The 14772-nt window shown below is 35.3% G+C and overlaps 2 protein-coding genes across 2 annotated transcripts; one reads left to right on the top strand and one right to left on the bottom strand.

The window, feature by feature from the left end:
• Nucleotides 1-299: 299 nt before the first annotated feature.
• Nucleotides 300-2589, top strand: LOC21401525 (protein RADIALIS-like 3). The gene is made up of 2 exons (XM_024174517.1): nt 300-635; nt 2532-2589. Exons 1-2 carry the CDS (start codon nt 370-372, stop codon nt 2557-2559), a joined length of 294 nt encoding a protein of 97 aa, XP_024030285.1. The 5' UTR covers nt 300-369; the 3' UTR covers nt 2560-2589.
• A 1087-nt stretch (nt 2590-3676) lies between these two features.
• LOC21401524 (epoxide hydrolase 4) lies at nt 3677-14013 on the bottom strand. Its single transcript, XM_024174540.1, has 4 exons — nt 13337-14013; nt 11707-11796; nt 10784-10851; nt 3677-3803 (listed from the first exon to the last, which is right to left on the bottom strand). The coding sequence occupies exons 1-4, from the start codon at nt 13964-13966 to the stop codon at nt 3677-3679; spliced, it is 915 nt and encodes a 304-aa protein (XP_024030308.1). The 5' UTR covers nt 13967-14013.
• Nucleotides 14014-14772: the final 759 nt, after the last annotated feature.

Genomic DNA, 14772 nt, shown 5'->3' with positions numbered 1-14772 from the left:
GGAAAAAATCAGAAACCCTGCAAAGTATCTGGTTCCGCCTGATCCCTCAGGCCTGCTTCAATTTTGTGGTTCCAAAGGAAACGAGTCACACCTCACTTAACACCTTTTTTCTTTTTGGCCAATTTGATTCGCCAATCATCTTCCTTCCCCAACTCATTTATAAAAACAGAACAGCCTCACCACTATTTCTTGCACAAAAACCATACAATTACACAAATTCCTTTTGAGCAGCTTGCTCTCTAAAGATTTCCTCTCTTCTCCTTTAATAATAACCTTTTTCTTTTTTGTTCTCCATCAATTATATATATACATACATATACATATATATATATATATATTTTAGTTACAATCATATATCATCACGTAAAAATGGCTTCAAGCTCTCTAAGCAAGCAAATTAGCTACAGCTCATCATCTTGGACACCAAAACAGAACAAGTCGTTTGAGAAAGCACTAGCCTTGTACGACAAGGACACCCCGGACCGGTGGCAGAATGTGGCCAAGGCTGTGGGTGGTAAGACCCCCGAGGAGGTCAAGAGACACTACGAAGTCCTCTTGGAGGATCTTAGGCAAATCGAGTCTGGTCGTATTCCCATTCCCAACTATAAATCTTCCGGTCACGACGAAGAAGAAAGGTATATACACATAATTTACAAATATATTCACTCGCTTATTAATATATTCTAATCATATAATCTAATTGGAATGTATTCGAGTTTCTTGATGCTATAGTTGACTTGACTTCTCTTTATTATTCTTAAAAATTATATTACTTTTTTTTTTTACACTGCATATTAATTTTAGTTAGTTCGTGCATGCATTTTAAAATTTTTTTTTTTAAAATTAAGCTGGTTAATTTTAAGCATGGGGAAGGGTAGATTAGGAGCCAGTTGGCCTGATCGCAAGTTAAAGGAGTTAAAAGTCTTGATAGATTAGCTAGTATGAAAAAATAGCCTTTGTGTACTTTTAGCTGTATGTGTATATATATATATATATATAGGTTATAAGAAGCTACCGACATGTGTGTAAGTAAAGGCTTAAAATTGCCCAGAAATGGATTGCATTTTTAACATATCCAATTCTATATCCAAAATAGAAAATTGAAGTTGGAAATACTAAAGTCACGCTGCGCCGCCATCTTCAAAGGTTAAGGCAGCCCATATTATAAGACATATATAAGGGCATGAATTTCAATATATATATATATATATAGTCATGATTAATGTTTTTTAACTAAAAAAAGGAGAAAATTCTTGGGAGCTTGGCCTGCGGTCCCTTCAGAAAAGCGGGTGATTATTTTGGGGTTGTTCTTTTAGAGTGTAACTTGAGTATAATTTTTTAGTTGAATTTGAGTTATAATTTGAGTTGAAGTTGTAATTTGAATAAAGCTGAATAAAGTTGAATAAAGTTGAAACTTAAAAGAACGTGAACTTGAATAAAGTTGGAACTCGAGTTGTCTTTTTTTGAGGTTTTTTAGACAAAAGAACATGCCATTTCTCAAGTTCATTTCGTTGTTTAGGTATTTTTTTCAACAAAAAAAATAAATAAATAAATTGGCCTATCTTATTGTCATAGTAATGTCTTTCCATTTTATATTCAACGAAATAAATAATATATTCTGATTCAAAAGTGCAAATACCAAATAAAGAAATTTGATACGTGTACATATACATATTATATACATGCACATATCATTAATTCCTCAGTTTACTCTCTTTAAGCACACACTTAGACAGGTTTTTATAAAATGATCCGTTCGAGCTTAAAAGAATCTATTATTCATTCCCCTTTTTATCATTGTCCCTAAGCTAAACATGCACAATTCGAATTTGATATTTTATTGACAAGTACCTTTCAATAAAGAAAAAAAAAGAGGAGAGAAAGAAAGAGAGAGCAGAAGAGAAAATTAGTTGAATAGGACACGTCTATAATTGGCATATTCCTTTGTGCCAAATGTGGGACGAGAGCAATAGAACACTAACTAAAATGACTCACATATCTTATCCAGTAATATGATAATCCTATATTAGAATTCTTCGGCAAAAGTCCGTTACTGTTACTGAGATTTTGTAAAATCAGTCTAACATTACATCAACGGCCAAAAGGTGAATTCTAGTGATTCTTTTATTTATTTTTAAATTTGAGAGGAGAATTTTAACCACCCGCGTAGCGAATATCGGCACAGTTGGGCGGGCTTGAAGCTCCAATATAATATTTTGATTTTCTCAAAAATATATACACAGATATATATATATATATATGATAATATTAATATATTCATAAACTCCCCATTAAAAGTTAGAAATTTAATCCTATAGTCACTATTAAATTTTTTTCCTTAGATTACTAGTTCCCGTTGATGAAAATTCTTGGCTTCGATTTTAACTCTAAACTTGAAGATGACACGTGTGGAATTTATTGTAACGCGTTGCCCTTAGTATCAACAGTTTTGAAATTGAATTTCTTTTTGCAATACTACTCTTGATATGTTTCGTTGGCTAAGGCTGCTTTCTTTCTTACTTGTTTCTCAGGCTTCTAAAATATCTGAAGCTCAAGTAAAGTCCAAGCAAACGCTATCTAATATCGGTCAATGTCACCTACAGAACTTATGTGAATCTCTAATGTTTCTCTCTCAACTCTTTCTTTCTTTGTTCTTTTATAATTTCTCCTCTATTTCTTTTAGTGTAATTGACGTCATCACTGTGTTATGCCGTATATATAAAAGGCTTATAACTGTCATGTCTTTACATAAACAACTGCCACTATGTGCAAAACAAATTACCAACCAATAAATGTTATTTTATTTTCCCTCTCTTCCTTTGAATTACTTTTAAGGAAATAAATAAAAGAGAGAGCAATTGACGTCAAAAGAGAATTGAGATATTCCAATTTAATTGGCACCTTAAAAAACCCCGTTACACATTAAACCTCCACTCTGTTATTATTAATGGAAGAAAAAAAAAGAATTTTCAAAAGCGTACAAAAGCTATAACAAAAAAGAGAAAATAAAAGGGGAATCAATCGTCCCCAAATTGTATGAAATTCTAATGGAAGAATCATAACAACTTCATTGTTTTGGTATTTCTTCTTTATTGTTTTGGGACTTTTTAGCATCTAGAATGAAACCGCAAAATATGTTCTTATGATAGGAAGAAATACAAAAACGTCACTCAAATGCTATTTTTTATATTTTATGTCATTCAATACCATGAACTTAATATTTATACCACTTAATTTATCATAAAATATGCTTATAGGATATGAAAGTGTCCTATCAGATTATTTTTTTTCTTCTCAACAAAGATAATTGGACAACTCCGTATGACATGAATATAAAAGCGTTAGATTTGATGACATACTACGTAATATACTACTAGCAAGCCTCTGCTTTTTATTTCCACAAAATTTGAAGATTTTACTAACAGAAAGACTAATTCGACACGTTTTTTAGTATAGGGATTAAGTTTGATACAAATTTCAACACAACGACTATTTTTATAATAAGAAGATAAATGAAGGACCTTCAATAAATATCTCACAAAGAAATCAAAGAAAGATTAGAAGTCACGATGTAAGAGCTTATATAAAAAATAATAAAAATAAACACCTAATAATTAATGTACGCTTATTAATTACAAAGATAAGTATGCATTCACAATATTAACTACAGCGGGGCCTATTTGTCTTCCAACAAGGAGGAAAGAATTTTCTTGAGATGATCATTATAAACGCAGGGCCTCTCCAGCTGAACAAGATGACCTGCCTTCTCTATGCTTTCCAGTGTTGCTCTCTCTCCCAGTTGCCTACAGTAATCACAGTTCAAGTCAAGCCTAACCAAAAAACACAATACATTTTAAATTTCAACAAAAAAAAAATAAATTTTATATACTAGAAACCAACACATTGTTAGAAGATATGGACAATACAAAGAAGAACAAGAATGACTAATGAAAAATAGAATAACGAAATTGTTACAAAATAATTCAACCTTCCTACCAAACTCGGAAAACCGGAATTAAAAGAAAGTCGAGGCACGTGAACCACGTTTTCCTTAAAATAGATTCGTCCCCTCCGGTGAGTGCTTGAGGCAACTTAGGACGTCCATCTCCCAGGATACAACGACAACAACGGTAGCTCGATGCACTATCGGAACCGTCCAACGAACAAGAACTCGGACCTTCCCTCTATCACCAAACCGAACTACAATAACACAAAGCACAAAAAGCACGGGGATAGAAACAGAACCGAGAGAATGAGAAGAAGAATTCTGAAAAATGAGTGCTTTGTTCATGTGGAGGATGGCCCTTATATAGGCTCCAAAATCTAGGTGTTACAACCCAGATTTAATCCCGGATTAATGGTGTTAAAACCTGCCATTACTCTGCAGTAAAACGGTTTGAATTCCATGATGAATCCGGCCACACTTTGCATAAAGATTCAGGTTTTGATAATGGAAAAACTAAAGCTTTAAAAACGTATTAACCTTGGCTTAATCCCGTTTTTCTTTCATTGATCACCATTAAGTCCCCATTCTACTCATTAACCAACACTACTTTATGCAAGGCCAAACGGCTAGAAGCTGGAAAGACTTGGCGGAAGCAAAATAAAAATTGCAAAAGCAAGCTCGCACGGAGCGGGTTTCCTGGTCCAACATTCGTGTCCGCAGGTCGCGGGCACACACATTAGGCCCCAAACTCGCCGGGATCGTGATTCGCACCCTCCCTGCGCGTGAGAGAGCGTCTTTGGTATACATGCTTACCTAGGCTTCAAAGTGCAATCACTTATAAACACCACATTGGCTTCACTCCTAGCCAATGTGGGATTTTTGTAATTTTTCTTCTACATTTATCATTTCAAGTACCATACTTAGACCATCAATTTCTCATTCACCCAAAAACCATTTTGAGTGTATGAATACTCGATTTCAATCTCCTCACGACGGAGAGTGCAAATCCATCGAGACCCGTCCCAAAAACCTATTGGGCCCCATCTGAATATGGGCCTCAAAATGGGCCTTTAAAATGGCTTAATAAACCATTTTTCCAATAATCCCCCACATGAATGAAAATTGACCAACGACAGGAAAAAACACAGACTCGACACGGTGATAGAGTTCTGTGGTCGATGCCTGCAAAAGATAGGTAGGCGTTACCCTTTGAACCTTCCCTTGTGAGAATACATAAACTTTACTGGCTGTCCAGTAGACGCGATGTCCTTGAACTGTTCTACCTTCGTGTAAACGTTAATATACCTCACACAAACATCTTCCTGACACAGTTCTGTTCACATGGTTATGTTCGTTTCGGCCATGAACATCTACCTGGTTCTGCAAGAGTTTCTAAAGAATTGAGCCCTCATAATTCTCCTTTGAATCGGCCCCGCTTCTCTCTCACATAGGTGATTTCTTAATGAAGAGTAACCCGTATTACTCCGCTCGGATTCCTGACGTATCCGACGCATAAGAATCATTAAAAACTAATGTTTAACCTTTTCTCGTATGGGTTTCGTTGTTATCATCATAGGAATAGGCTAGGGTTACCCCCATAGTGAACTTAACCGGTTTAGACAATTTAGTTGTCCCATTGAACCTAGATCTTGGGATCTCCAGTCAGCTAGGTTGGGTTTCCATTGCTTCGACCTATTTTTCCATGGGCTTCAATCCCATTCCTTTAGATGTTTTTTCAACTTGATCTCGATTCAGTCATTTGGTTAGCGGATCCGCAATATTATCTTTCGACCTTATATAGTCAACGACTATGACTCCCATTGAGATCAATTGTCTAATGGTATTATGTCGACGACGTATATGTCTAGACTTACCATTATACATTGTATTGTGTGCTCTACCAATAGCTGATTGGCTATCGCTGTGTATGCAAATTGCAGGTACAGGCTTTGGCCAATCCAGAATGTCCTCTAAGAAATGTCTAAGACATTCAGCTTCTTCGCCACATTTATCCAATGCGACAAACTCGGCTTCCATCGTGGATCTGGTTATTATCGTTTGCTTAGAGGATTTCCATGAAATAGCTGCACCACCCAAGGTGAATACATATCCACTTGTAGCCTTAGAGTCCTGTGTATCAGATATCCAACTCGCGTCAGAGTATCCTTCTAAAACACCAGGCTCTCTTGTGTAATGCAATCCATATTCACGAGTATATCTTAAGTACCTCAGTACTCTCATAATTGCTTTCCAGTGGTCCTTTCCTGGGTTACTCGTGAATCCGCTCAATCTACTTACTGTGAATGCAATATTTGATCTTGTACAGCTCATTAAGTACATAAGACTGCCAATCACTCTAGCATACTCCACCTGGGATATGCTTTCTCCTCTATTTTTAGACAGATGTTGACTTATATCAATAGGAGTTCTGGCTATACTAGAATCATCTTTGTTAAACTTGTCAAGTATCTTATCCACGTAATGTGACTGAGTTAATATAAGACCATCAGGCACCCTTTTGATTTTGATCCCCAAGACCACATCAGCCAGTCCCATATCTTTCATGTCAAACCTTGAGTTCAACAAGTGTTTGGTAGATATGACAATCCAATCATTACTACCTACAATTATTATGTCATCTACATACAGACAAAAAATGACATAACCATCATGTGTATTCTTGACATAAACACATTTGTCACACTCGTTGATTTTGAATCCATTTGACAACATAACATCGTCAAATTTCTTATGCTAGTCTGTACAAAGACTTCACCAATTCACAAATTTTCTTCTCTTGTCCTGTTGCTACACAACCCTCAAGTTGTTCCATGTAGATTTTTTCTTCGAGATCTCCATTTAGAAAGGTTGTCTTCACATCCATTTGATGAACTTTAAGATTCCGCAGTGCAGCAATCACTAATATCATCCTTATAGATGTTAGTCTCGTCACAGGAGAATACGTGTCAAAGTAATCAAGGCCTTCTCGTTGTCTATAACCTTTTATTACTAGTCTGGCCTTATACTTGTCAATTGTTCCATCTGTCTTCATTTTCCGTTTAAAAATCCATTTAGAACCTAGTAGTTTATTTCCTGGTGGAAGGTCTACTAGTTCCCAAGTATAATTTTGTAAGATGGAATCAATCTCACTCTTTATGGCTTCTTTCCATAAAGGACCCTCAGTTGAGCTCATAGCTTTTTTATATGTTTGAGGTTCAGCCTCTAGCATATAAGTTAGAAAATCCGGTCCGAAAGACTTTTCTATCCTTGCCCTCTTCCTTCGTCTAGGCTCTTCCTCCGTTTTAATATTTTCATCATTTTTAGAATTTTGACTACAATCTTCTATGATAGAATCAAAAGTTCATTTTGATGAATTTGGCTCATCTTCCTTAGTCTTACATGGAAATACATGTTCAAAGAATGATGCATTCCTAGACTTTATTATCGTGTTCTTATGTATGTCAGGGTTTTTAGACTCGTGCACAAGGAACCGATATGCGGTACTGTTATGAGCATACCCAATGAAGATACAATCAACCGTTTTCGGACTTATCTTCATCTTCTTTGGTGTTGGTGCCATTACCTTGACCAAACAGCTCCACACTTTCAAGTATTTGTAGGAAGGCTTCCTTCCTTTCCAGAATTCATAGGGGGTTTTATTGACTTTCTTTACACGGAACCTTATTTAAAAGGTAATTAGCCGATAAAATGGCTTCCCCCCACATGTTCTGTGGCAACCCAGAACTTATTAACATTGCATTCATCATATCCTTTATGGTATGATTTTTTCGTTCAACAATGCCATTCGATTGGGGAGAATATGGAGGTGTGACTTCGTAAATAATTCCATGTTGTGCACAAAGTGCACTAAATGGTTCAACATATTCACCACCTCAGTCACTTCTTACCATCTTAATCTTTTTATTAAGTTGGTTTTCAACTTCTTGCTTGTAGAGAGTAAATTTCTCTACAGCTTCATCTTTGCTTTTCAGCAAATATACATAGCAATACTTTGTGCTATCATCAATGAAAGTGATAAAATACTTATTACCACCTATAGTTTGAACAAACTTTAAGTCACAAACATCACTATGTATTAAATCAAGTGGCTCAGTATTCCTTTCTATTGTTTGGAATGATGACCTTGTTAGTTTTGCCTCTACACAAATTTCACATTTATGTTTGGAATCGATATGAAATGTGGGAATGTGATCCAAGTTAATTAATCTACGCAAAGTATCATAATTAACATGTCTTAGTCTACCATGCTATAAGTTAGAAGACTCAAGCATATAAACGGAAGACTCTTTCTTTTTATTCATCTTCTTGGGTTTTACAGATATGGCATTCATTTTCCACATGCTACTTTTTACATAACCCCTTCCCACATACATTCTCATGTTGGACAAAACTATCTTATTGGCTTCAAACACCATCCTGAAGCTGTGCATGCTCAGTATTGTCTTGGATATGAGATTCTTCCGGATGTCGGGAACATAAAGCACGTTGTGGAGCTTCACTTTCTTGCCCAAGGTCATCTTCAAGAATACCGTTCCTTGGCCCTTGATCACAGAAGTTGCAGAGTTGCCCATGAAGAGCTTCTCTCCAGTTTCCAACGAAACTAGATCAACAAACTCAGCCCGGTCACAGCAGATGTGTCTTGTAGCCCCAATATCGAGCCACCACTCCTTTGGATTGGAGTCGATGAAGTTTTCTTCAGAGACCACAGCAGACAAGCTAATGTCGGACACTTCTTTGTAAATGGTGTCCACAGCATTAACCTCCTTATCTTTATTTCATTTTGGCAGCCTGCAATCCGCCGATTTGTGCCCAACCTAGCCCGGTCACAGCAGATGTGTCTTGTAGCCCCAATATCGAGCCACCACTCCTTTGGATTGGAGTCGATGAAGTTTTCTTCAGAGACCACAGCAGACAAGCTAATGTCGGACACTTCTTTGTAAATGGTGTCCACAGCATTAACCTCCTTATCTTTATTTCATTTTGGCAGCCTGCAATCCGCCGATTTGTGCCCAACCTAGTTGCAATTGAAGCACTTTCCTTGGAATTTCTTCTTGACAATTCCTCCCTTTGGTCCCAACTTGGATCCGGGCTTTCCTTTCTTTTTGGAGCTATCATGCTCTACCACATTAGCCTTAGCAGAGCTTGCGGTTGCATTGGAGAACTTCTTCTCAGTCCGCCTATTGTCTTCTTCGATGCGAAGCCTGACAACCAATTGCTCAACGGTCATCTCTTTCCTCTTGTGCATCAGATAGCTCTTGAATTCCTTCCAGGAGGGGTAGCTTATCAACCAGCGCAGCTACCTGAAAGGATTCACTAATGGCCATTCCCTCAGCATGTATTTCGTGAGTTATCAATTGCAGCTCTTGAACTTGACTAATGACAGTTTTCGAGTCCACCATCTTATAATTCAGGAATTGGCCCACTAAGAACTTCTTAGCACCCGCGTCCTTGGACTTATATTTCTGGTCCAAAAATTCTCATAATTCTTTGGCTGTTTTCTTTGAGCTATACACATTGTAAAGCCCATCAACCAAGCCGTTAAGCACATAGTTCCGACACAGAAAGTCAGAATGGTTTCATGCATCAATCGCGTGGAATGCTTGAGCATCCACTTCATAAAAATTGCAAAAGCAAGCTCACACGGAGCGGGTTTCTTGGTCCGGCATTCGTGTCTGCAGGTCGCAGGCGCAGACATTAGGCCCCAAACCCGCCGGGACCGTGATTCGCACCCCCCTGTGCGTGAGAGAGCGTCTCTGGTAGACATGCTTGCCTAGGCTTCAAAGTCCAATCACTCATAAACACCATATTGGCTTCACTCCTAGCCAATGTGGGATTTTTGTAATTTTTTTCTACATTTATCATTTCAAGTACCATACTTAGACTATCAATTTCTCATTCACCCAAAAACCATTTTGAGTGTATGAATACTCGATTTCGATCTCCTCGCAACAGAGAACGCAAATCCATCGAGACCCGTCCCAAAAACCTATTGGGTCCTATCTAAATATGAGCCTCAAAATGGGCCTTTAAAATGGCTGAATAAACCATTTTTCCAACACACATCATGATGTTCATTTTATTTTCCACAGCAAAATGAGATTCATTATGGGATGAATCTTCATTACTCATATAATGATAAGTCCTAGGTGTGAATCTCACTTATCTATTTAATCAATGACCGAGGTAGAATTTTTATTGGGTGGAGGTTTAAAACTTTTTCTAACTATTTTGGTGAGACAATATATATATATATATATATATATATATTGAGGGGCTACATTTGATTTAATGTAAATTTATATAGATTTGAGTAGGGGTAAATTAATTAAATTTTTTTTCTCAATTTTTGTGGGATCTAATTAAAATATATGAAGATTTGAGGGTGCTAAAATGGGGTTTTTTTTTTTCATCATTTGTTGTGGGGGCAAATTGTTAAAAATAATAAGAATATAGGACACTTTGTAAAAGAACAAAACATGTGAGTGGAGCCCCTACTAGTTATAGTGTGGCTCCGTCCATGTAGTCGAGTTTTATTCTACATGTACATGAGAGTTTTATTCTGACATATATATGACTGCCTTTCTTTTTTTTTTTCACACCCACATTACTTGTATACTTCTTTTTTGCTGAATACATTACTTGTATACTTATTATCTTTACTTTTTTAATGAAAGGTGTCAGAATGAATACATGTGTCATCAAAGTTTAAACTCCTAGTGGCACTTCTAACTTTTCATTAAGTATTGCACGAAAGGTGCCAATGCTTCTATATATTAATGTTTTAGAGGAGATTATACGTAAGATATGAAGACATACTTCTTCAAATTGCTGGCAGTTTCCATGTTGAATATCTTGTCATTTTGCCCCCACAAAAGACCAACCCTCTGCACAAAGAAGAAATAATTAACAAGCTGATTATTTTTCCAACCTCGACAGAACATGAAAGTATTCAAAAAATCATCTTATGCAAAAACCTAATGATAAAAGTCACAAGAAATTAAGCAGTAATTAGCAAATGTGAAATCAAGTATATAGTTGATGACATTTAAGACGTGGATCCCAACTTTTTTTAAGAGCTTGTTGAGTTGCATTTTTGAGTTATGGTGACTTGAGTGTAGATTTTGAGTTATAACTTGAGTTAAAGTCGTAACTTGAGTTTGTGTTTAGTTGTGTACATTTGAGTTATAATTTGAGATGAAAATCTTTTTGAACTTGTGTTAGGGTGAGTCAAAACTTGAGTTTGTATTTAGATAGTATATTAATAAAAACTCAATGATGATGAAAAATTTTAATAGAGTGTATGAGAGAGATTTTATTCGTCTTTTCGTTGTGGACACATAAAAAAAGAATCATCTCAATCATAATTAAAATGAAAAAATTATAGTATTTTTATAATATAAAAAATATTGTTCATTAACTTGAGTTTGAGTTTAAGAACTTAAGTTGAAGGGGAAACTTGAACTCAGATTTTAACCTCAAACTCAAGTTAAAATTTAAGTTAAAACTCAACTTCAAACTCAAATTTTATAAAAGTCCATAAATTTGAATAAAATTATAATTTGAGTTTAAACTTTTTTTGAATTTGAGTACAAATAAACAAGCCCTAATACTTACAAAATCAATTACTTTGTGTTCAGCAAAATTGAAAAAAAAAAAAAAAAAATTCTTTGTGTCTTATCTCCAGATCAAAATTAACTCTATAATTTTCTCTAAAATAAAAAAAGAAAAAAAAATCAAACCTGTGGATATTGAGGAACATTAAAGTCTTTGTCGCAGACAACCAGGGCTTCTAGAAGCTCTTTCCTCTCCTTTCGGTTGCTGAACATTACCTGCCACCACTTGACGAAATGACTTAATTACAATAGTTACAAACTATATATATATATATATATATATATATATATAAATGAAGTAACTATTCTTGACGTAAACTTCTTTTATTTATTCTTTTGAACTATTGTTGTAAACTTTTTCAAGTCCATTGCAGTGTTTGAATTACTGATAAATAGGGTGGATATTATAAGTTGCCATACGATAATACGATTCGAAAATGATATGAATTTCACGAGTTAGGGTTGAGAGTAAAGAAGTTTGAGCTAAAATTAGGTCGATCTAAAATTGACACAAAAAACACAGTTCAATTTTGGGTTAGATCCGCCTAACCCAAACTTGACACGAAACTCATAAAAAACTAAAAAATACATATTTTTTTCATTGCATATTTTTTATTTTATTATGAATTTATGATATCATAATAGTTATACTCAAAATCTTATACTATTATTTGCTTAAGTTTAATAGATGTTATTGTATTTTAGTGTGTTATGAATTTTAAGTTATTTTTAATATGTAAAAAACTAAATAAAAATATACAAATTTCATGTCAATTCGGGTTCACGGGTCAATTTCATGTCAAGAGTCATTTTCGTATCATGTCGTGTCAACCCGTAAAGTGATCGTGTCGTGTTCATGTTGCGGTTTTTAAAAATTTCGTGTCACGAGTCGTGTTCAAGTTGACTGTAAATTAAAAAAAAGATCAAAATATGATACGAACATGACACGTGACACGAATTACCACCCCAACTGATAAATTCTTTGAACTAACTTGTTTTATTATAAAATAAAATAAAAACTCGTTTTATAATAATAGTCAACGGCACGGCTTTTAATTAGTTAGTTATACAACTATAGTATTCAAGATATATATTTGTAATTGTATTCACACTTTCACACAACATTATTATATATCCGCACATCAAGCATTGTTATATATAATTACCGTGTAAAAGTAATAAAGATATTCTTCACAATTAATTGTGTAAAAATTTGTTATTAAAATTAGTGAAAGGAAAAGCTTATAAAAGGAGAGGGACACAAACAAACGATATGCAGTTATAAAGAAAATAAAAATAATGTAATGAGGAAGTCTATTCTTAATGGGGGCGGCAAATTTAAACTACATATGTATATATAGGGGGTATATTCAAAAAAAGGAAAAAAAAGGCGGAGATCAATGGGGGCAACTGACCCACTGACACTATCTAAGATCCATTCTTAAGTAAATTACTGGAATGAAAAAAAAAAAAAAAATTTGATGTAAACTTAAAACTAAAATTTTCATTATTCTAAAAAAATAAATAAATAAATAAATAAAATGTTCATTAACTGCCCGTCAATGTCATGCTTATTGCACAACCTTTCTCATTTTGGTATATTACAAATTGACATATATAATAATTGAATAGCGACTCTGAAGTTAATCAATATTCCATTTTCAATAGCAAAAAAATCTCGTTTGATATTTGCTTTTAGGCTTACCAAACAAATAATTCAACAATTAAAAGCTTTCGAGTATTACAAATTAATTACCTCCAAAAAGTGTTTGAAGAGCCAATCGGGGACGTTTGGAAGCTTGTAGCTACCAACATCAAACATGGCTTTTACACCCTCAACTGTCTCAGGAAGCAAAAAATCCGACCATGTCTCGAACCCGATCCTCCGAAGCGACTCGGAGCTGACCGACTCGGTCAATGCCATGACCGAGCAACTCACCACCATTGACTCGACCAGGTTCGGGAACAACTGAGCCATCTTGAACCCAACCATGCCTCCGTAGCTCAACCCGACAAGCGTGCACGTCTCAACTCCGAGCTTCTTCAACCCCTTGGCCACGCACTCGGCTTGGAACTCCGGCGACCGGTCTGCGCGGTCGGTAATGGAGTCCCCGAAAAAGAGGAAATCGGGGACGTAAATTGAGTACTTTTTGGCTAATGCCAAGACTTGAAGTTGCCATGTGAATATGCCATTCCCCGCGAAACCGTGGAGAAAGACCACGTTTTTCTTCAGGTTGGTTCGGGTTTTGGTTTGGGTTTGAGTTTGGGTTGGTACCCAGAAGTTTATTATGGTTCCTGGTGAGATTTCCACCCTTTGGGGTCTCATACCTGCTAGCTTCATAACGAAGCCAAGTAAGGTGTTGTGTATTGTGAAAATGTTGACCATTTTTGCTCTGCTTTTCTATTTCTCTGTCTTATGTCTCCCTTCTTCCGTCTTTCTGTTTCTCTCAAGTAAATGAAGATGAAGAGATCGTGGATAAATATATATATATAGACACACATATATGTGTGTGTGTGTGTGTAGTAGGTGGTATTTGTCGATTTGTCTCTCAAGTAAATGAAGATGAAGAGATCGTGGATAAATATATATATATATAAGTATATGTGTGTGTGTGTGTGTAGTAGGTGGTATTTGTCGATTTGAAAAAAATAATAATAATAAAAAAAGCGTAACGGATAAAATCAAAAGAAACTTGTCGGGATTTGTGAAATTGTCATTATTTTGGTGATGAATAATATTGGAGGCAATAGAGAATTTGACACGATCAAAGTTCAAAAGTTCATGTTCAACTTGGGCAGGCTACACGTACACAATTTTGACTTTTTGTCCTTCGCCTCAAAAGTTCCTAATGTTGATTGCCGATCAATATCGTTTATTCTTTTCCTATTCGATTCTTATTTTCCCCTGCAACTGAAAGCGCCCGGTAAAGAGTGCTGCTCCCATGAGTTTCAGTCCACGGATCACGTAACATTTCGTTAATTTAAATTAAAATTTAAATTTTATTACAGTAAAATATTTTTAAAGATAGTGACATCTAATTTTTTTATTACAATAAAAAATTCTCACATAAAATTATATATTAATTTAAATTAGTGAATTAAACTGACTCTTAATATCTTTATCAGGTTAATGTCAGATTATGAAGAGTCCAACTTGCGGTAGCAATGAGTAAAATGAGCCCATTTTTAAAA

The sequence above is a fragment of the Morus notabilis genome, unplaced genomic scaffold, assembly GCF_000414095.1.
Source record: "Morus notabilis unplaced genomic scaffold, ASM41409v2 Scaffold57, whole genome shotgun sequence".
Taxonomy (NCBI): Eukaryota; Viridiplantae; Streptophyta; class Magnoliopsida; order Rosales; family Moraceae; genus Morus; species Morus notabilis.
The sequence above is the reverse complement of the archived record's forward strand: the minus strand, read 5'-3'. Positions and strand labels throughout refer to the sequence as shown.

Excerpts from the sequence above, each read along its gene's own strand:
- LOC21401525 (XM_024174517.1), top strand. The coding sequence starts at position 370 with ATGGCTTCAAGCTCTCTAAGCAAGCAAATTAGCTACAGCTCATCATCT. Across the intron at positions 636-2,531 it reads GGTCACGACGAAGAAGAAAG|GCTTCTAAAATATCTGAAGC; the intron begins GTATATACACAT and ends CTTGTTTCTCAG.
- LOC21401524 (XM_024174540.1), bottom strand. The coding sequence starts at position 13,966 with ATGGTCAACATTTTCACAATACACAACACCTTACTTGGCTTCGTTATG. Across the intron at positions 10,852-11,706 it reads ATGTTCCTCAATATCCACAG|AGGGTTGGTCTTTTGTGGGG; the intron begins GTTTGATTTTTT and ends TTCTTTGTGCAG. Across the intron at positions 3,804-10,783 it reads ACTGCCAGCAATTTGAAGAA|GCAACTGGGAGAGAGAGCAA; the intron begins GTATGTCTTCAT and ends TGATTACTGTAG.